Consider the following 23741-nt stretch of genomic DNA (forward strand, 5'->3'; position numbering starts at 1 on the left):
GACCGCGTCCGGTGGTGTATTTTGGGGTGTCTGTGAACTTATTATGATTTTAGGCAGCCTCTCTGCTAATGGGTGGGGTTGTGTTCCTGTCCTGCTAATGGTTTGGCATGGGGTGTCCAGCACTGGAGCTTGCTGGTCATTGAGTGGAGCTGGGTCTTAGAGTTGAAATGGAGATCTCTGGGAGAGCTCTCGCTGATTCATATTACGTGGGGCCAGGAGGTCTCTAGTGGTCCAGTGTCCTGAACTCGGCTCTCCCACCTCAGAGGCTCAGGCCTGACACCCAGCCAGAGCACCAAGACCCTGTCAGCCACACGGTTTTCCCTCTTGGCACTGGTCTCTTTGGACCACCACCCCGTCCTCATCACAGAGGGATGCTTTCAAGTAGGTAGATGCGGAAGGAATGCGTGACACACTGGTGGAGAGGCGGGGGGCTGGCCATCCCGATGGGCTCCAACAACGGGTGAAACTATGCCAGTGAAACACACTGCAAGTTCTCGGGTGTATAGCTCTGTTCTTAATGTCTTCTAATTATTCATTTTCATTACACTTGTAAAGCAAAGTTTCTCAACCTTGACATTTTTGACATTTTAGGCTGGATAATTCTTTGTTGGAGGGGGTATATCCTGTTCATTATAGGATGTTTAGCAGCATCTCTGGGCTCTATCCACTCAAAGCCAGTAGTTCCCTCCTTCCTCCTGTGTGACAATCAAAAATGTCTCCCTTGAATGGCAGAATTGCCCTGCATTGAGCACATGCATTGAAGGCAGAACTGTAATGTCTTTTTATCCATGTATTATCCACACTGGGGCTGTTTGGAATATGGTCTACAGATCACTGCTGGACCATGAACTGTTGTTACCAGTCCACGATAAGATAAATATCAAGATTGAAAACAAGAATTTAGAAACTTTTTTTTAGTAATTAACATTACCACAATGTTTTTTATTGCATTTTACAATATTGGTCTGCAATGGATTGAAAACTTAAAAGAAAAAGAAAAAAAAAGGACCTTAGCATAGGTAGTTTGAGAAGTACTGCCCTACATAAATATTTGCTAAATGAATGAAATTTTGAACAAACAATTATAATGGGAAATCACTGGGGAATTTTCAGCAGTGGAATAAAGCAATTAAAGTTAACATTTTAAATAATTAATATGGTTATTCTATGTGAAAAGCATTGCTCTAGAGAGGAGGTGAAAGATGGAATAGTGGGAGACCAGTAGACCATAATTGTCCAGTTGTATGGTACTTAGAACCTGGATTAGGGTGGTGACAGTGGGAATGGAAAGGGAAGAAAAGATGTGAAAACAATTACAAAGATGAAATTGGCAGAGTTTGGTCATTATTTACTGTGGTGACAGAATTGGAGGTGAGACTCATGTCTCAGTGAGACAATGTTAGAAATAAGAAAATCAGGAGGACCTCATCTGGGGGGAGTGGAGAATAATCATTGCACATATTTTCATCACCACAAAAAGAAACTGGAAGCTGAATTGAGGATAGAAGGAAGAATTGCTGATATTTACTTTTACTGAAGGAGAGCTTTAGTCAGTCTACACACATTTAAGAAACACACTGTGGAACACTCTTTCTTGAAATAACCTCATTGCTTGATTGTTCTCCCTCCAAGGATTTCTGATCTTCCTTTTACCTCTCTGGCTGTCCCTTCTCAGTCTCTTTTGTGTCCTTTACAGTGGAGTTCCTCAGGAGTCTGTCTTAGAGCTACTCTTTTCCTCACTCTGTAATTGTTCTCCCCCAAATTGATCACATCCATTTCCTCAGGTTAAATTAGTGTCTTTATGCCATTAACTCTCAAATATGCATATGCCATCACAGTCTTAACTTAGAGCTCTTAGCAGCATAACCTCTTGGCTATCTCATGATCATACATTAAATTCACAGTCAAACTCATTCAACTGCCCCCTGCATCCTCCCTAAACATACTTCTGTTTTCTAGCTCAGGCAATGCTCTAGCTGAGAATCTGGGCACCCTCTTTAACTCGTCTCTTTCCCTCACCTCCCATTTCCTGTCAGTGCTGCAGTCTTCTCAGAATCTCAAATCTGTCCAGTTCTCTCCATCTCCCCCACCACTGCCTTCCTTCAGGCCACCATTATCTCTTGCCTGAATTGCTCCTTAAGCCTTCAGCCTTGCCCTTCCCTAATCCATTCTCCACACTGTAACTGGAGCGATTTTTATAAAAAGGCAAGTCTGATCCTGTCACTCCACTGGTTAAAACTCTTTAGTAGCTCTCCTTAACTCCGTCCATGGCTTACAAGCCCTATGCGGTCTGCCCCCTGCCAGACTTTCCCACCCTTTCTTTCAGCCTCTGCCCCCTCTCCCTTGCTCTGGGTTCCAGCCAACCTGTGCTATTTTCAGTTCGTCTAATTTGCCATGCTACTGTTTCTTACCTCTATATCCGAGGGTACTTTTTCACCATCTTTTTATCCAACTCCTGTTTATCCTTTAGGCCTCAGCTTTGATCTCACTTTTTTCAGAATGCTTTGACTTTAGTGTCCTCCTAGGTGTTCCGGTAATTCCATGTGTTCTTTTATGCATTATTACCTTGTAGCATAATTGCTTATTACAAATATTCCAGCCCCCTGCATGCCCTTACCCCCCACAAGCATAATATAAATTCAGTAAGGAAGAGAACTTGTTTATTTGGTTACTAGTGTATGTTCTGCTCCTGTGCTGGTGCCTGGTTCATTGTATAAATTTTCAGGAAAAGAATAAACGCCAAGAACTTGATTAATCTCAGTTGTGGAACACTTTAGATGGTTAGACCCGAGTCCTGCCCTCAAGATGCTTACAGTGTATTTGGGACTAACACTATATTTGCACATCCCAGAGCAGTATTTTTTTTTTAAGATTTATTTATTATTTATTTGTTTATTTTTGGCTGTGGTGGGTCTTAGTTGCGGCACATGGGATCTTCGTTGAGGCATACGGGATCGTTCATTGCGGCACGCAGGCGTCTCTCTAGTTGTGGCGTGTGGGTTTTCTCTCTCTAGTTGTGATGTGCAGGCTCCAGAGCACATGGGCTCTGTAATTTGCCACACGCGGGCTCCCTAGTTGAGGCCCGCGAGCTCAGTAATTGTGTTGCGTGGGCTTAGTTGCCCTGCGGCATGTGGGATCTTAGTTACCCGACCAGGGATCGAACCCGCATCCCCTGCATTGTAAGGTGGATTCTTTACCACTGGACCACCAGGGAAGTCCCCCAGAGCAGTGTTGTGTAAAGTATAAGGTACACTGTGAACCAAATTAGCAAAGTAGGCAATATGAGGAAGCAGCAGTTGCACTGAAGGAGTAAAGACTTGAGCCATGTCTTTAAAAAGTTACTAAATCTACATTGATCCTCTGAGATTCCTTCTTAATCTAGGAAAGACCTCTTGTATTGGCCCCAAATGGAACTAGACTACAGAAATAAGAAAGGGGAAAGTATTTTGCTTAGGCATTTATACACATATGCATTTTTGATTATCTCTACTCACGTATAGGTTATTTTTCTGTTTAAATAGGATCATACTAGTCATTGTTCTGTGACTTTTTTCTTAATAGTGTGTCATGAGCTTTTTTCCAAGAAAAAACAGGTAGATAACTTTTTTTTTTTTTAAAGATAAATAGTATTAGCAAAATTGTATTCAGATAAGCCCTGTACTGGTAAATTAGCATCTCTTCCTCAGCAGTAAGAAGGCTCTTGGGTATGCCAAAACAAGGCTCACTTTGAGTCTGCCATTACCACTTGTCACTTGTATGGTCCTGGCCCTGGCCCTCTTAATACATAAGGGCCCTGGGCCCTAAACTCTCTGAGTCTTGGTACCCTCACCTGCAAAATTATTTACTTTGTAGGTTTATTGTCAGTATAGCATTAATGTGTATAAATTTTCTAACATAGTGTTCACAGTGAGCAGGGTACTATGTAGATGATGGTTGGTATGATTATATTGCCAAAAAGTAATTTTATGAAAGACAAAAATATTTAATCTATTTCATTTAATCAAATCCTTATCTTAAATTTTTGTTGCTGTTCAAAATAGTTTACGCCTTAGATTATCCTCATATGCTATTTTGTAATTACCCATTTTGAACAGTGTTTGTTGATAAGGTAGTCAAGGGAACACCTAGAAATATGTTTTCTTTGTTTGTGAACTCATACTTTGGCTGATTTATATTTACTTTTTATCACATTCCATCAGAGGAGAGCTGATAAATGCTCTATCACTTCCTTCTATAAATCACATCAGTTTCTTCTTATATGTGGTATACTGACTTGGAAAAACAACAACCATCTTGATAGACACTATAGAGAATAGGATGTTGTAGGAAGGGAAGTGGAAGAAAGAATTAACAATAATGTTAGCAAAAAACTGCCCAGAACATAGCTCTTCATTTAGGCAACCAACTGTAGCTGTGAAAGCTTAGAAAAAGGGAGATAGGAAGACCCACTTTACTGTGTTACAAATTCTCTGTAGTCTGATCTTTCTTTATCTGGCTACAGAAGGCTGACCATATGTCATACTAAATGATATAGAACTCAGCCATTCAAAATTCATATTTGTCTTATATGTAGTAATGGCTCCAGGTGAGATACTGTGTGTAACATAAAGATGATAGTTTATTGCCACAGTCAAAAGATTGAATCCTTTTCTCCATTTTGCCTAAAAATGAATTTTTAAAAAATCAAATGGGTTGAACCTGTAGTTGGGTAATTCTGTTCTTAGCACCTTGTCTAAGAATTTGAAGGAAAAGATCATTTAGAAGTATAGACAAACAGAATGAAAGACATTATTTGCATTTATTACCTTAAATATCCAGTCCTTTCTCAGTTTTTGTCCCTCTTGTTATTAGACCCTTTGCTTTCTGCTCTCAATCGCCACTGTCGAGGTATGAAATTTTCTCAAAAGGATTGTCACCCATTTTACATTCTTTAATACTCCTCTCTATGAGATAATCAAAAGCAAATAGTATATCTGTATATACATTAGATTTAAATTCATTAAGGTAACTATATATTTGGATCAGAATTACACCATGTTAGAGCAGCAGACCATAGAAATTATCAAGTCTGACATTTTCCAAATTTACTTAAACTTACTTAACAAACATACGGACATAAAGATATAACTATTAATGTTTCAAGGAACACCAGTTTGAGAAAAGCTTATTTAAAAGCTTATGTCATTCTTATTTCATAGATGAGGATTTTGGGGCCCCAGGAGGGTAAACAGTTTATTTAAGCTAGAGTCACAGTAGGGGCTAGGATGCAGGTTGCCTTACTCCCAGTCTGGTGCTCTTTAGGCTTCTTGGTTCAGCATTTTAAATGAGTTGATTTACTATTGGGTTTCTTATTCTAGATTTCACAACTTGGATGTGAAGCCACACTGCCCATTCTCTGGAATAAGCTTCATTATTTTCTGGAGGCTTATTTCCTTTTATCCAAGCATTTAGTGGTGATTTTTAGATCACCTTTACTGTATGTAATGTATGACTGTATCTTCAGATGCTTTCACCATCTCCCATTAGAATTCTTACTGAAGTGAATTTTTGAAATGTTCAAAACTTTGTTACATTTATTAAACATTTTTTTCCCCATCCCACAAATAGTTCTGTCTTCCCAGTTACCTTTATTTTCTAGGTCCTTGGAGTCATGTTTTCTTCCCTTTTTCCTTTGCTTTGCATACTTTTTTTTAACTTTTTATTATTTTTATTTTTTCTACACATTTTTACTACAATTTTAAAGGTTACTTTCTGTTTACAGTTATTACAAAATATTGGCTATATTCCCATGTTGTATAATACATCCTTGAGCCTATCTTATACCCAGTAGTTTGTACCTCCCACTCCTCCATCTCTGTACTACCCCTCCCCTCCCTCTCCACCGGTAACCACTAGTTTGTTCTCTGTATCTGTGAGTCTGCTTCTTTTTTGTTATATTCACTAGTTGTATTTTTTAGATTCCCCTCCCTCTCCACTGGTAACCACTAGTTTGTTCTCTATATCTGTGAGTCTGCTTCTTTTTTGTTATATTCACTAGTTGTATTTTTTAGATTCCACATATAAGTGATATCATACAGTATTTGCCCTTCTCAGTCTGACTGATTTCACTTAGCATGATGCCCTGCAAATCCATCCATGTTGCTGCAAATGGCAAAATTTCGTTGTTTTCTATGTCTGAGTAGTATTCCATTGTGTATGTATGTGTGTGCATACACACACACACACAACATCTTCTTTATCCATTCATCTGTTGATGGACACTTAGGTTGCTTCCATATCTTGGCAGTTGTAAATAATGCTGCTAGGAATGTTGGGGTGCATTTATCTTTTCAAATTAGTGTTTTCGTTTTTTTTGGATATATACCAGGAGTGGAGTTGCTGGGTCATATGGTAGTTCTATTTTTAGTTTTTTGAGAAACCACCATACTGTTTTCCACAATAGCTGCACCAATTTACATTCCCACCAACAGTGTACAAGGGTTCCCTTTTCTTCACATCCTCACCAACATGTTATTTGTGTTCTTTTTGATGATAGCCATTCTGACAGGGGTGAGGTGATATCTCTTTGCGGTTCTGATTTGCATTTCCCTGATGATTAGCTACGTTGAGCATCTTTTCATGTACCTGTTAGCCATCTGTATTTCCTCGTTGGAAAAATGTCTATTCAGTTCCTCTGCCCATTTTTCAGTCGGCTTGTCTTTTTTTTTTTTTTGATGTTGAGTTGTATGAGCTGTTTGTTTATGTTGGATATTAATCCCTTATCAGTCATATCATTTGTGCTTTGTATGCATTTTTTAATTGACTTTTTTTTTTAGAGCAGTTTTAGGCTCACAGGAAAATAGAGGGGAAAGGACAGAGATTTCCTGTTCCCACACAGGCACAGCCTCCCCCATTATCACCACCCTCCACCGAAGTGGTACCTTTGTTACAACTGATGAACCTACTTTGACACGTCATAATCACACAGGCCCACAGTTTACCTTCCAGTTTACTCTTGGTGTTGTACATTCTCTGAGTCTGAACAAATGTATAATGATGTGTATCCATCATTATGGTATCATACAGAGTATTTTCACTGCCCTAAACATACTCTGTGCCACGCCCACCCATCCCTGGCAACCACTGATCTTTTTACTGTGTCCATAGTTTTGTCTTTTCCAGAATGTCATATAGTAGCCCTTTTGGATTAGTAATATGCATTTAAGGTTTCTCCATGTCTTTTTGTCGCTTGATACCTCATTTCTTTTTAGTCCTGAATAATATTCCATTGTCTGGATGTTCCACAGTTTATTTATTCGTTCACCTACTGAAGGACATTGTGGTTGCTTCCAAGTTTTGCAGTTATGAATAAAGCTCCTGTAAACATCCGTGTGCAGGTTTTAGTTTAGACATGTTTTCAATGCCTTTGGGTAAATACCAAGGAGAGCGATTGCTGGATCAAATGGAAAGAATATGTTTAGGTTCGTAAGAAGCTGCCAAACTGTCTTCCAAAGTGCCTGTACTATTTTGCATTCCCACCAACAATGAATGAGAATCCCAGTGCTCCATAGCCTTACCAGCATTTGGTGTTGTCAGCCTTCTGGGTTTTGGCCACTCAAATAGGTATATAGTGATATCTCACTGTTGTTTTAATTTGCATTTCTCTGATGACATATTATGTAGAGCATCTTTTCATATGCTTATTTTCCATCTGTTTATCTTATTTGATAAAGTGTCTGTAAGGTCTTTGGCCCATTTTTTAATTGGGTTGTTTTCTTATTGTTGAGTTTTAAGAGTTCTTTGTGTATTTTGGGTTCTTTTGTTTGTTTTTTTAAAATTAATTAATTTTATTTTTGGCTGCGTTGGGTCTTCGTTGCTGCGCACGGGCTTTCTCTAGTTGCTGCGAGCGGGGGCTACTCTTCGTTGCTGTGCATGGGCTTCTCATTGCGGTGGCTTCTTTTGTTGAGGAGCACGGGCTGTAGACACGCGGGCTTCAGTAGTCGTGACTCACAGGCTCTAGGGCGCAGGCTTAGTAGTTGTGGCGTATGGGCTTAGTTGCTTTGCAGCATGTGGGATCTTCCCAGACTAGGGATCGAACCCATGTCCCCTGCATTGGCAGCCGGATTCTTAACCACTGTGCCACCAGGGAAGTCCCGTTCTTTGTGTATTTTGGATAATAATGCTTTATCAGATGTGTCTTTTGCAAATATTTTCTCCCATTCTGTGGCTTGTGTTCTCATTCCCTTGACATTGTTCTTAATAGAGCAGAAGTTTTTTATTTTAATGAAGTCCAGCTTATCAATTCTTTCTTTCATGGATCGTGCCTTTGGTGTTGTATCTAAAAAGGAACTGCCATACCCAAGGTCATCTAGGTTTTTTCCTGCTTTATCTTCTAGAAGTTTTGTAGTTTTGCATTTTACATTTAGGTCTGTGATCGATTTTGCATTAATTTTTGTGAAGGGTGTAAAGTCTGTGTCTAGATCAATTGTTTTTTTTTTTTGCATGTTGATATCCAGTTGTTCTAGCACCACTTTTTTGAAAAGACTATTTTTGCTCCATTGTATTGCCTTTGATTCTTTGTCAAAGATCAGTTGGCTCTATTCATGTGTGCATGCATTTTTTTCAAATCCATTATTGACTGCTCCTAATTTTGTTTCTGCTTTGTTTTTTGGGTCATTTCTCTTATCTTTTTCAAAGCTTCAGTAAATTACACTTGAATTATAGCAATAGCTTCTTTATTGTCTTACTAGCCTTCGGTCTCCTTTGTTCCCATCCTGGGATGTTTATTTTAATCTTACTGTCTTTGCAAAACTAGCTGGTTCTATCAGAATATCAAAGGAATTATAGAATCTCAGCATTGAAAGGGATCTTAAAAGTCATTTAATTCACATACTTGTCTTTTGTTTACATTTTCTCTCCATTTCTGCTGAATAACTTCTGCCAAGTTCTTGAGGCTAAGCTTGAATTCCTTCAATGACAGGAAACTCATTCTTTCTGAACACTGCATTCCATTTTTTGGACAACTGTTGATTTGAGTCTTCGTTAACTTAAGATGAGATATACGTCCTTGTAGCTTCTCTGCAAACTCTAGTTCTCCCCCTAAGACTATACAGAACAAGGATAATCCTGATTCCCTGTGAAAGCCCTTTAGGTATGTGAAGAAAGCTATTCTGTCCAGAACTAAACTCTTCTCTGATTCATGTTTTCCCTAAGCTAAAACTCCCAGCTTGATTAGTTCTTCTAGTAAACCCTTTTATAACTTAATTTTTAGCCCTCTACCATTCTATTCTCATTTCTCTGAACTTTAACATCTGTTCATGTTTGCTTTAAGTTGTGAAACTCAGAAATCAGTGGAGTACTTTGAGTACTGCAAGTGTAGTCCGTGTTATGCCGTAGACCAGAATTATCCGTCCTTTGTTCAAAACATCAGTCTTCTTTTAATGCAGGCTGAAATTGCATTAACATTTTTGACATCCACATTCTATCTTGACTCATACCGACGTTATTGTTGAGTAAAACCCCCAAGTCATCTCTCACAAAACCATATCTCCCCCAGTTGTACTCAAGTGTAGAAATCTTACATCTATTCTTTAAAAAAAAATATTTATTTATTTATTTTTGGCTGCGTTGGGTCTTCATTGCTGCGCGCGGGCTTTCTCTAGTTGTGGCGAGTGGGGGCTACTCTTCGTTGCAGTGCGTGGGCTTCTCATTGCGGTGGCTTCTCTTGTTGCAGAGCACGGGCTCTAGGTACACAGGCTTCAGTAGTTGTGGCACGTGGTCTCAGTAGTTGTGGCTCACGGGCTCTAGAGCACAGGCTCAGTAGTTGTGGTGCATGGGCTTAGTTGCTCCGCAGCATGTGGGATCTTCTCAGACCAGGGATCGAACCCATGTCCCCTGCATTGGCAGGCAGATTCTTTTTTTTTTTTTTTTTAAATTAATAGCTACTCTATTTCTTTATTTATTTATTTATTTATTTTTAGCTGTGTCAGGTCTTCGTTTCGTGCGAGGGCTTTCTCTAGTTGCGGCAAGCGGGGGCCACTCTTCATCGCGGTGCGCAGGCCTCTTACTATCGCGGCCCTTCCTGTTGCGGGGCACAGGCTCCAGACACGCAGGCTCAGCAGTTGTGGCTCACGGGCCCAGTTGCTCCGCAGCATGTGGGATCTTCCCAGACCAGGACTCGAACCCGTGTCCCCTGCATTAGCAGGCAGATTCTTAACCACTGCGCCACCAGGGAAGTCCCGCATTTATTTATTTTTTTTAATTTTTAATTTTTTGGCCACGCCTCGTGACATGTGGGATCTTAGTTCCCAGACCAGGGTTTGAACCTGCGCCCCCTGCAGTGGAAGCACAGTCTTAACCACTGGACTGCCAAGGAAGTCCCTTACATTTGTTCTTGGTAACTTTTATCTTGTTAGAATAGTTCTTTGCTCTTCAACAGCTACAACTTGTCAAGGAATAAAAAAATATCCTTATTAGCTTATGATTTAATTGAGGCTATAGAACATGTACACTAAATAAAATAAAAACCTAAGAACTCTTAGAAGGCAGCTTAATGTAGTGTCAGTTATAACTATGAATGATGTTTCTCAAAGTGTCCTTTGGCCTGCATTACAGTCACCTGGAGGGTGCTTGTTAAATAGCTTCCCCAGCTCCACTCCAGACTTAATGAATTCAAATTTCTAGGAGTAGTGCTTGGAAATCTGCATTTTAAGGGGCTCCATTGGGGACTGCAGGTAAAATGAGTTTAAAGCTAAGGGACAGAGGAAAAAACAGAAGAAAGGAAAAGCTGTAAAATTCTGAAACTAATAAAGATACATGCTGCCAGATGGCAGCAAGGCAGGACCTGCTATAGTAGAAGCATGATCTTTGTCATCAAGAATTTGTGAAATACCCGACCACACCCTCTGAGGGAGTAAAAAACGGATGGGGGTGTCAGCAAAGATTAGTTTGGAGAGTTACTACACATACCCCATCTTTAGTTCTAGGCTATCTAACGAGAAGATCTATAGTGAATCTCAGGTGACTAATTTGGATATAGACTAGTAGGGTGGTAGGCATCCTGCATAGATGCTTGGTGCTTAGGGCACAGGCCTTTTCCACTTTTTCATAACGGAACTCAAGGTGCTCTTGGCATTTTAAAGTTAATGGGGCAACAGCAGGTCTCTACTGGACAAAATGATACCCAGAGATTAGACGATCAAAGACCTGACTGCTCAAATGGGGTCAGAAGTTGTGTTTTTAGTCTTAAGTATTTCCTTTTCTTAAAGATTTGCTAAGTGCCCAGTTAAGCAAATGTAGATAACTCGTTTTAGAGGCTGATTGACGATCTTTGAAACAAACAAACAAAAAGCCCTCCTATATTATGAGTTGATGGAAGCTATTCTCCAGGTCCTCATTGCATGGTTGGAAAACTGTTTCTTAGTGTAAATAATCATATTGTACTACTAAAATGATAAGTTGAATAGAACTAAGAAAATACTCATAATTCTAGGAGGAGTTAGAATTATGCAAACTTTAAAATAAAAGATTAAATATTGATGTTAATTTGTGATTGTATTTTCTGCAAGTGCATGCATGATTTAAAAATAAGCATTCAAATCTGGTTTGCACAACTGCAGAGAGAGGCTTGCAAGACTTGTGAATATGTCCTGACTTGCTGCTAGTCTGTTGATAGCCTCCCTATTTTGGCAAACTTGGCAGATCTGTCTGCATTTGAACTGGAAGCTACTTGGGATTCCCCTTTAAACATCACAAAACCCACTTCACACTTCTCTCTCTTTATAGATCATGTTTCCCACAAAATAAATTAAACTCTCTTTATCCTGATGCTAATTTGACAGACATTCCTCCTAATTTATTATTATTCTGCTTACTCTTGTGTAAAATTAGTGTTTGCTGTTATTTTTTCCTCTTTTGGATACCTAAAAGTTGACTGACAGTTTTTCCTCAGTGCAGCTTGCCTCTGATATAATCTCAGGAAAACAAAGAAAATTCACTGCTTTTTAAAATTGAAGAGATTAGCAAATACAAATTTGTCACTTTTATGGATAATATTTGAAAGATTATAAACAGTAAACATTACTATTTATTCATTTTACTGCAGAAATAGGCTGTGTATTTTTCACTGAGCTATTTTAAGAAAAGAGATTACAATTAGTATATTAGGTCTCATACATATTTTCATGTATTATTTTCATCAGAGGGGCTACATAAGCCTTATTATAATGGATAAGGTCTTATTATATTCAGACTTTTAGGTCAAAAATCATTTCAAGCTATTCATAGCACACACTTAAAGCCTCCTAAAGTTCTCTCCACCAAAATTTGTATGATTATAATAACTGAATATCAATACCTGGGGCTCAGACGGTGTTGCAAATTTTTACATTGTTGGAGAATTGCTAATTCAACTGGAAGAGAGTGGTAGTTAGAATTAAGGTGAGAAGTGCATATCATACTAATCTACCTCAAACTAAGAGGCAAAGGATGGGCAGTGGTAATCTAGCACTGCAAATGCCCTTTTGGGTGAAGAACCCAGAAATAACCCCAGTTCCTCTCAATAGAACCACATCATCCCAGGTGGGTGCTAGCAGAGTGAGGTGTGTGCCCCCGTAAGAAAGAGGAGGGGCAGCTTTCTAATATCTGGTAGTTAAGGGCTATGAGAGTGTGTGCAATTGGGAAGATAAGGGGAACTTTGGAAAAGAAACATATTTATTATAATAGAACAGGCTGGGGAGAAAGATGATAGAAGGATGTGTATACCTGGAACTGATAGTTGTGGTAGCTTGGTTTTTATGGATGGAGCTACATCTTGACCCTAAATGAGGTTGGAAGGCTTGAGAAATAGGTGTGAATTGAATTCTGCCTAAGGCATAAGAGAAGCAGGCAGGATTGACTCTGATAGTAATCCACCTGGAAGAGAGAGACTAAAGCTACAGAGAATCCTGCCCTACTGAACACTAGTAAAATCTTTGTGAAACTACTGTGTTACAACTCATTTACTACAGTGTTAATTTGGAGTTTGAGATTCATCAATGGAATGGGCACTATAGTTTGCAATGTCCAAGTGACACTCGTGTTTTAGATAAAGTGTCTAAGGGGCCAGATGGTCACGGTAGTCTCAGAAGGAATTTCACAAGCAAGATTGTCACTTATTTTCAAGCTTTATAGTCACCTAACAATGATCTAATTCTCACATTAGCAGTTAGGAGTCTGGTTCCATTTCATCACTCCTCTATAGCAAGGTGATAAAAAATAAGCTAATATTTATTAAGCCAATATTTATGAGATCTTCCTATAATACTGCCAGGAAGTATTCTAAGTGCCTTATGTGCATTATACTTAACCTTCATAATAATCTTCTGAGGTAGTTGCTATTATTTCCAGTTAGTAAGTGGAAGAACCAGGACTTAAATCCAGGCAAGCTGACTCCAGAGCCCCCACTTTTGAATTTATTTAATACAAAAAACTGTCGTTTATTCTGAGATTATGTCCATCCTACCTTTTGATATTACAATATATTTTATTATATGAAGTGGTGCTGATAGAAGATGCCAGATTTGATATTTTTGTTTGTTTGTTTAAGAAATCTTCACCTTGCAAAATAAAAACTAAGCAACCCAATGACAACACTAATCTCCAGGTATTTTTTAAAAAAGAAGTTGTTTAGCTAGTTTTGGAAATCTAAGTCTGAGTATCACTGGTCAGAAAAATGGGACTCTTAGTTAGTAATTTTTAATGTTCTCTAGAGGTTTTTTCACTTGATTTATTTCCTAATGCACTTAATCCAATCAGTCCTCACCTATCTGGCACCTGACCACAAGTCATACTTTCATCCATTTGACAAATATCTGTTGTGAAATATAATTGAAATGCAGCTTTGCGGTTCATATTTTAGGAAATCATTAAAAATACTTTATGACAGGGGCTCTAGAATGAGATACAAACAAGCCTTATACTAAATTATTTACAGAATATAGTCTTATAGTGAGGTTCCAGTGTCATGTTCACTTAAATCCTTAGTAAACAATGGCATTACCATTTGCTATGTTTATTTCTTTGGTGTTTTACATTATTTGTACTGTTATTAATAGCTATTACATAATGATATATTAATAGATATTAATACTTTTCATTGTCCCTAACATGTGGAGAACAAAATGGAAGAGAACAAGAGTAGCCCTGCTAGAGAAGAATGAACAGGGGAGCCAAACAGAGAAGTTGTCTGGCTTGCTTGTTGCTCTAACTGTAATCTTCCTTGTTTGCTTTATTTGTCTGTGTGTCATTTGTGACTTCAGTATCCTTGTTGGTGATTTGCTCAGCAGTCTGTCTTCACAGTTCTTTGGAGTCCTCATCTCCATTTAACTTTTCTTTCACTCCATCTCAGCCGCCCACTCTTTGGTCATACCCAAGACTGCACCATCACTAATAACCACTACTTCGGGGATCTCAGTTTTAAGCATCTTGCTCTCTAGCCACCTCCCATTTTTTCCTTGCTTTCTTCTAGCATAGCCCTTACCCCAACTCCAGAAGGTTTGACATGGGGACCTTCCAGTTAATTTACTCTGTCACTTCCCAGCCTTTTTGTCATCTTTACCCAGCTTAGATTCCATGGTCTATCACCTTCACCCTCCTCACGTACACCCTTAACAGCCTTGCTCCTCATCTTGTATATGTCAGGTGTTTCTCAGCTACCTGCTTACTCTGTATCAGCACCCAGCCTTAAATATGGCTTAAGAAAAACACAAAACCATGGTGTTTGATCTCACTTTAAATTTAAGAACCAAATCTCAAGCGAGCCCTCAGTATTTCTTGGAATCAGTATTTCCTTGCATTCCTTCTGTATTTCCTTAGTCTACACTTGATCTTAGCCAAAAGGCCGAGAGGGATGTATTTCCTTAGTCTCGTCAGTTCCCTCACCTGCTCTCTGAGATGACTAGTTCCTCTCCATTCTTCTCAAACATCCAACACCACCTCTTCCGTCCTTCCATCCTCACCAGCAGCTGATGATCTGGAATCTTTGTTTCACTGAGAAAATAGAAATAATCAGAAGAGAACTGCTTCATCTTCCTACCTCCAAATGTAGCATTTGTTGAATGAATCAAAGAACATGATATCCCAGAACTTCATTTACTCCTATATTCAAATATAATTAGCAACTTAAAATTCCAAAACCAAATATATAAAGCCATTTTTGGCCATTTTGAATTATGCTTTTCACTGCCACCTTCCTTTATGTTACTGTAACCAAGAGTTGTTATGTTTTGCCTCATCCAGATAAATATTAGGTATTTTTAGGAAGATGATTAACAGGAGCAGTTAGTAAAATAAGCAGTTAAATAACTGAACTCAGGAAATGAAGAGAAGAAATGCTTTGGCACTATATTTGATTATACTATTAGCCCACATTAGTTATTACTTATATAAGTTATGGAGGAAGGAGAAAAGATGTGAATGACTTAGAAATGAAGACTAAAGCCTCAAACTTGGTGGAGAATGGATGGAGAAGGTTGAAAACAGGCCATGTGATAGTTTTGGATTTTTTTGGATGGAAAATTAGATAATAGACTTGAGCAAAAATTAGGTAATAGACTCTAGCTAAAATTAGATAATAGACTTCAAATTAAATTAATACTTTACCTTGTGTTGCTAAACTTTAAGATTCAGTTTTGAAAAAAAAGAGATGGTTAAAACCAAAAAAGTCAAGATCCTTATGCCAGCTTTGATAAAATTTATATTTATGTAATTGAGTAAGAACCTACCTTACCTAACACTATAAGTTGCTTATATAATTACAACAAAGAGGAGAGTCCCTCAGTAACATGAATTTCGTATGCTGAGCTCACTTATGCAATGGCATCTGTCTGCTCAAGCACATTGCCCCACACGTTTTCCCAATTCCCCACGTTCTTTCCAAACCTTTACCATGTTTCCCAATATCATCTCCTCATCCTGCATTTTGTAGATGACCTAAGCCCCCTACTTCACATAGTAAACAGAACCCAACATGCGTAACCTCAGCTTACTTCCTCTTCTCTTTACTTAACTAGTCTCAGAAGAAGAGGTTTCCTTGCAACTGTCTCCTTAAATCCCTACTCTTCGTTGCCAGAGTTCCTGCAAGTGTGATCTCTGTCTGCTCTTGCTTATGCTACTTAGCTTCCTTCTCCTACCGCAACCCAGAATGATGTGACCCAGATCAGCATGAACTTTCTGATTTTTAAATCTAATGTTCTCTTTCCAGGCCTCATCCTTTGTCTCTGGAGCATTTGTCCCTATTGTCACATTCCTCTGCTTAAAGCTTTTTGAGGCTTTTCATGTGCCCAGAGCGGGCATTCAAAAATATTGAACCAATAGTTTTGATATCTTCTCTGAGCTTTCAACAAGTCTCTTTTAATGGACATTACTGCCTGAATCTCAAATGCCTTATAGCCAAAAACAAAGTTATGATTTCCTCTTGCTAACTTCTTGGTTGTTTTCTGAGATTACTATCATTTTTCCCATGTGCCCCAAGGCTAGATGCCTTAAGGTCATCCTTGACTCTTCCCCTTTTTCTTATTTTCATTTGGTCTCTAAGCTCTGATGAATATCTCCCCTCTCTTCCATTCTTTTCCTACTACTATTTCTTAAGATTATTACCTCTTTCCATTCCTGGTCTCTTGTCTGGATTATTTCAGTAGTACATTCAGGGATTTTAATTTGAATTCCATGATTGGACCTCAGAGGATCTAAAAATCTTCTCAAAATTGCATGCAAATTTTTGTACATGGGCATTTTTCTGGGCAGGTCCATTAGACTATTCCATGGGAAAGAAAGTGAGAGATAGAATGAGAGAATATGACATTTTAAACAAGTCAGTTCCACTGATTTCTCATTCTTCTATGCCTGCCCTTTGCTATGTAGTTCCCTAACCCAGGGAACTGATCTCTGAGTAGTGAGGGGGCATGTAAGACATAAAGGAAAAAAAAAAAGGAACAGTACAGCTCGCAGTCAGACAGTCCAGCAGCCAGAGATCAGAGGCTCCCCAGCATCAGAGCTAGGCCTTAATGTCCTGGAGAAGCTCAGGGGAAAGCTGGGGTATCAGTAGGGAGGCAGCCTTCTGAGGCCTCTGGACCCAGTTGTTCATGTGCTTCCGAAGGACTTGGAGGGATAGGAAAGCTTAATTGGCAAAAATCCAGAGCCAGCCAGTGAGGCAGTGTCCCCAGAAAAAGGTTAAGAACATTCCTCCAACTAGACTCCCACCCTCTGATCTTTGTTCTCTAGTCCTTTGTCTACTCCACTGCCAGTTAGTTTTTAAATACACATCTCCGTTATGTATCCTCCCTGATTAAAAACCCCTGGGTTTTTACAAAACAAATTAAAAACTCCCGGGCATGGTGTCAAGGCCTTCCTTAGTTGGGAACCTGTCATCCCCTTACTCAGGCACTCACCTCCAAGGCTCCCAGCCACAGAAGGTGATAACTGACTGTTTTGAGAGGACAGCTTCTAGGTCCATACTGCCATGCCTAATCTCATGCTAATCTCTCTCTTTAGGGTGCCTTTTCCCTTCGCTTGCCCAACCATGAACCTCAAACTGGCCTTCAAGACCCAGACTGTATGTTACCTCTTCCCCTGTGTCCATCCCTAATTTTCGGCCATCACTCTAGCAGAATCAGTCTCTCTTGGCTAGGTTCCAAAAAACATTTCATGCACATCTCTGATAATGTCATATTATATTGTAGATAACCTATTTTTATTTGTCTTTCCTACTAAATCAGAAATGCCCTGTAGGTAGGGACTGCCTTTTTCATGTTTGTATCCCAAACACCTAGTTTCATGCCTAGTCCAAACAGGAGCTTAATACACTTTTGTAGAATGGAATTACTTATGAAGAGTTTTTATGGCTCATTTAAATTAGAGACCAGTGCTTATTTAATAAGTCAGAAAGGCTATGATAATAATAGTAATAACAAAGTCCCATTTCCACTGCTTATTTAAGTAACTGCTTCCTTTGTGGAAGTGGATTTTGAAAATCTTCACATGTCATTTTATATTTTTGATGTGCTTTCTTGACATCCTAAAAGAATTATGGTTCTCATGCAGACTAGAGTTTCTATGACATTCTTATTGATGTTATATTGAATAGATTCTGTAATTTCACAGATCTGTATTATATATAAGTTCCACGGATGTGCATTTTGTCTTTCTCTCAAACTTCATGGTAATATTTTGTGGGTTATTTATTTTATGACATCTGAGTCAATTTAATTCAAAACACATTAAATTGAGCATTTCCCACGTACAAAAACAGTTAGAGTTAAAAATCTACTATTTATGTATTATGTAGTTTGTCTTGCTAAATTTGTAAGTCCCAGTCATTGCAAAGGTGTTTTTTAGGTATTTAAATTAGTTCAGCCATGAAAGTACATACTGTTCATAATTTAAGAGCTTCAAATAATTTTTAAAAACCATTTTCTATCCCCCCATTTTCTCTGAGTTTTGTAGGAAAAGAATCATTTACTTACTCAGCCATTTATTGAGTACATATTATGTGCTAGGCATTAGGCTGGGTGTCTGCAATTCAGGATTGATGAGACAGTACCTCCCCTTGAATAGTTTACAGTCTAATAGAAAAGAAAGTATATAAACAAATAATTGCAATTTAAACTTTGGAGAAGAGGAAGGAAGCTCCTTCTTTGAGAACTGATGCTGAGGTTGAGAAAAGAGATGTCTGCAGATAAATTTGTAGATAAAGAAGCAGGGATGTGAAGGGGGTTTGGAGATGTAATTAAGGTTACTAATAACCTCATCAGAAGATAGGGAGATTAACCTGAAATATCTGGGTGGGCCCAACATAATCACATAAGGTAGTTTAAGGCAGAAGAGACAGAGAGATGTGTTAGAAAGAGAAGCTGAAGAGAACTGAAGCATAAAAGAAACTCAGTCACTTGCTGGAGGGGGACCACATGGAAAGCGTCAAAAGGAAAGTAGGCAGCCTCTAGGAGAAAAGATCAACCTGACCCCTAGCTGACAGCCAGCAAAGAAACAGGGATCTCAGTCTTACAGTCACAGTCACAAGGAAATAGATTCTATCAACAACCCACATAAACTTGGAAGTGGATTCTTCCCAGAGCCCCATTGGCCCACACCTTGATTTCAGTCTTATGAAAAATGGAGCAGAGCTACCCAAACCCACCCAAACTTCTGACTTAAAGAACTGTGAAATAATAAATTTGCAGTGTTTAAAAAAAAGAAGGTGGCCAGAAAAAGAAAAAAAGAAGCAGGGAGCTGAAGGGAGTCCATACCTGATAGTCTTTTTTTTTTTTTTTTTAATATGAAAAGTAGGAAACTAGATCAACTCTAAGAATTAATGGCATGGGTAGTGCTTGAGAAGAGAACAGTGAAGTCTGGATAATAACTAAGGAAAATAGGAGATGAACAGAAACAGGTAAGGGGTGGCATGCAATATTGAGAAAGCAGTGAGAGTAGAACTGAAATCAGATAGCATGAGACTGTTAGGATATCAGTCAGCACAGTGGTGTAATTTTCTCTGGTCATGCTCTGTGGCCAATGTTTAGGTGCAATAAAGCCATATTGTGTTCAGGGCTCATAGGGTAGGTATAACAGAAGTATAAGAATGCTGAGGAGGTGAGAGTCCTTGAAAGAAAGCATGGCTTAATATGGAAGGAAGTGTGGTTAGAAGGAAGTTGATAAACTTGGAGAAGGTTGAGACTGGAGAGATGGGCCTAAGGGCTGGTACTTTGTAGGTACTTAGCAAGTCTTCATTTTATCCTTTCTGGCTCTCCCCTCCTTGTGCCTGTGTCACTCCCTCCACCACCACCTGCCTCTGCAATGGTTTATACAAATAGTCTCAAATCATGATAGTAGCAGTTGGTTTGGAGAGGAAGGTTAGGAGCCAGGTTGCAAAGTCCTCGTCAGATGTGTCCCAGTGGCTTGGATGCTGACAGTGCCTGGTGGTGTTGGCCTCTAGGAGAAGCTCAAGGCTTATCCCCTTATCTCCTTACCCCTCATGCCCCAAGGGTGGGACAAGGGCAAAGACATTTTATGGGCCACAGTTCTTTTTTTTTTTTATTTTTTAAATTTATTTATTTTTGGCTGCATTGGGTCTTTGTTGCTGCGTGCGGGCTTTCTCTAGTTGCGGTGAGCAGGGGCTACTCTTCATTGTGGTGCACGGGCTTCTCATTGCGGTGGCTTCTCTTGTTGCGGAGCACGGGCTCTAGGCACGCGGACTTCAATAGCTGTGGCACACAGGCTCAGTAGTTGTGGCTCGCGGGCTCTAGAGCTCAAGCTCAGTAGTTGTGGCACATGGGTGTAGTTGCTCCACAGCATGTGGGATCTTCCTGGCCCAGGGATCGAATGCGTGTCCCCTGCATTGGCAGGCGGATTCTTAACCACTGAGCCACCAAGGAAGTCCCTGGGCCACAGTTCTTAGGACAGGAATTTACTCTGTGATGAGAAGGGTTAAGAATCTAAGCCTTTAAGTGTTTCCACTAAGTTCCCCTTGTCTCTACAAGTCTAACCAGAAGCACAGATCTCATCACTTTCAAGGATTTAAAAAGGAGTCTTTTTTTGAAACGAAGATAGAAGCAATGGCCGTACTGGCAACCCAAAGTATCTTCCTCCTCAGAATCTAAAATTTCTAGTAAAGTTGGTTGAATCTTGTGTTTTCCTTTATTGAGTCATTCGATGTATTGTCGTAATTTTTCTTAAAGATATAATTTTTTAAGGCTTTCGTTCCAAATGAGGACATTTTCCATAAAAATACACTGTATCCCATTTCCAGAAATTTTCTTGTTCACCTGTAGTTTTGAGTGTAACGCTTGAAATCTAAGAATTCATTATTTCACAGAGTGCTTTTTTGGTGTAGTATAAAGAAAAAACGCATAAGTAGAGTCATGCATCTTAAGTGTGAAACTTAAATAGGTGAGAATTCCTAGAGTGAGTAAACAGAAACCAAATTTCATCTTAATCTTAAGAAATGGAGTAAATGCTTGTGTAGAGTGGGCTAAAGAAATCCCAGGGAGTCTAAATCATTAGTCTTGCTATTTCGCTATTGTTAATGATACCTTTAAGGCATTTAGCAATGGTTGCCTAGAAAAGAATTGAACACTATTCTTGTGAAGCTTCAGTTTCATTTTCATCCTGGTGGCTCTGAGAAAACACGTCTCTCACTTGGCATAGTCACGTGAAATAGGGCATTCAACTTCATCCACAAAGTCTGTAACATCCATCTGGACCCTGTGGATTGCTCTATACCCACCCAACTCAGACATGTCTGCCCTTTCTTCAAGTGCTTGTATTGACAGGTAGACCTGTAATTTCTTTGACTACGATATAGTTTCCATAGCCTGTCGTATCATAATAGATCTGTGTTGGGTTAAACTTGCCTAAAAACAGATCTTTTTCCCCCTGGCTTTAAAGTAAAGGATAATGAAAAAGAAGTAATATTTCCTAATTAGGTATTTAGGTCAAAGAGACATTTTCAGAGTTGAAAGTATTTGTTCTCAATGATAGTTCAAATATACTTTTCCAAAGACCTTTAATTGGCAGCTTTCCCCCTCAACTATTGGTACTGGTGTAGGAATTGTTTGTGGATTTTCTGTTTTAAAAAGATCTTCAGTTCATTCTTGTTCTGTTCATGGCACCTAGATATTAATATATGTTAATGCTATTGCTGTATTTTTCCTAACATGCATGTGAAGAAGAAAGAAAACTTTGATGTCTTACTTGGATTTTAGTTAGTTGATGTAAGACTGTTTTCTTTTCCTTTTTAGGTTGCAAACATGTTAAAGGCATCCTGTTATATGGGCCTCCAGGTTGTGGTAAGACTCTCTTGGCTCGACAGATTGGCAAGATGTTGAATGCAAGAGAGCCTAAAGTGGTCAATGGGCCGGAAATCCTCAACAAGTATGTGGGAGAATCAGAGGCTAACATTCGTAAACTCTTTGCTGATGCTGAAGAGGAGCAAAGGAGGGTAATGTTAACATAAGTACAATTTAGTAAAAGTTTGTTATCACTTATATGATGATTGAAACCCAGAGTTATGGTGGAAGACTTGTTGCTGTGATTTATAGTTTGAAGAAATTGCAGATAAAATTTACTTAGAACCGAGTTATGTCACTGAACTGGGATTGTGGGAGATTTACATCTTGTGAGCAGATGTCAGTATCCACATGTTCATAATACAAAGATAGATGATTATATGAGCCAAAGGTTTTACAAAAACAGATCATGAATATGTTTTTAAGTGACACTTTTATTCCACATTACTTCCAGAGACTTGAACTCATTTATCCTAAAAGAGAGAAATTAAATCCATAAAGGGACTTGTAGAATTAAGTATGTGTAAGGTTCATGTGCAGAAAGCTAGTTTACTTACCACTGACTTAACTCAGCTGTAGTGACAGGTATAAGTTGTTAGGTCTCAAAGGAAAACTTGACTGGGGTCTTAGAAAAAAATAAAATTAACTAAAAATCAAGCCAGAGTTTACTAATTGTGATGGTTAATTTTGTGCTAATTTGCCTGGGCCTCAGGGTGCCCAGACATCGGTTAAACATTATTCTGGGTGGGTTGTGTTTACCATTTTAATCTGTGGACTGAGTAAAGCAGTTGTCCTCCCTAATATGCCATCCAATCAGTTGAAGGCCTGAATAGAACAAAAAGGCTTACCCTCCCTTGAGTAAGAGGGAATTTCCTACTGCCTGAGCTGGGATATCAGTTTTTTGCTGCCTTCAGACTCAAACTGAAACACCTCTTCCTGGCTCTCAAGCTTGCAGGCCTTTGGACTGGAACTACACCATCAGCTCTCTCGTGTCTCCAGTTTGCCAGCTGCAGAGCTTGGGACTTGTCAGCCTCCATAATTATGTTAGCCAACTCCTTACATTTAATCTCTAGATAGATAGATGGATAGATAGATTTTATATATATATATATATATATATATATATATATATATATATATATATTCTTTTTTTTTTTTCAGGTACCAGTAGAATAGATAGACTAGATCTATAGATCTATTGATTCTGTTTCTCTGGAAAACTTTGACTAATATACTAGTATTAACATATTTGTTTCATTAAAGGAAAGTTTAAAAACAGTGTCATGGGATTTCTGGTTCTGGCAATACAGTAGACTAGGTAACCTGAAAACCTTCCTTCTACAAAAATCTTCAAATGCTGGGTAAAATATAACTAAAATAATTTCAAATGCACAATTGAGCTCTCAGGAAAGAAAAGGAAGTCTTCAGAAATCAAAAGAAAACTGAAATCTAGAGTAGTAAAGATGAGCTGCAGCTTTTGGTTCTGGTAATGTGTGCATTTGGGTTTTAGCATCCACTAGGGGGCATAAAATGAGTCCTTGAACTTACTTAAGGTGTGGCCTAGGAACTGGAACCTTCAAAGCAGCTCTATCATCAATGAAAAGCATGACTAGAAAATATTTCCCTACCAGCACAGAGAAATAACAAAACCTTTTAACTATTTGCTTGGGTTCTATAGTGGGAGATGAGGAATCTGCCATGGGAATTCTAAACCATGGATCTTTAACTCATGCTTAGGATTTGAAAAAAAAACACACACACATAAACACCCCACTATGTAGTCTGGGGCCCCCAAATTGAGAAATTAATTTTAAAATGAATCCTGGGCCAATGTTACCACATAGGGTTGTTAGATATAAGCACACCCCAAGGGATACTCCAACAAAGCCAGGCCACAAGAGATTCTCACAGGGGAAGCTAAAATAGCTCCAGTAAATGGAAAAT

General features: G+C 38.8%; 1 protein-coding gene across 3 annotated transcripts in view; it reads left to right on the forward strand.

The window, feature by feature from the left end:
• The window catches only part of NSF (N-ethylmaleimide sensitive factor, vesicle fusing ATPase), a 158538-nt gene that overhangs the window by 64555 nt on the left and 70242 nt on the right, over positions 1–23741 (forward strand). For all 3 annotated transcript variants that reach the window (XM_082443134.1, XM_082443133.1, XM_082443135.1), the window contains one exon: positions 21750–21949. In XM_082443134.1, coding sequence (XP_082299260.1) covers positions 21750–21949 — 200 coding nt within the window. The remainder of the gene's footprint in view (positions 1–21749; positions 21950–23741) is intronic.

This window comes from Balaenoptera physalus (genome assembly GCF_965194825.1).
Source record: "Balaenoptera physalus genome assembly, chromosome: 20".
In the NCBI taxonomy this organism is placed as follows: domain Eukaryota; kingdom Metazoa; phylum Chordata; class Mammalia; order Artiodactyla; family Balaenopteridae; genus Balaenoptera; species Balaenoptera physalus.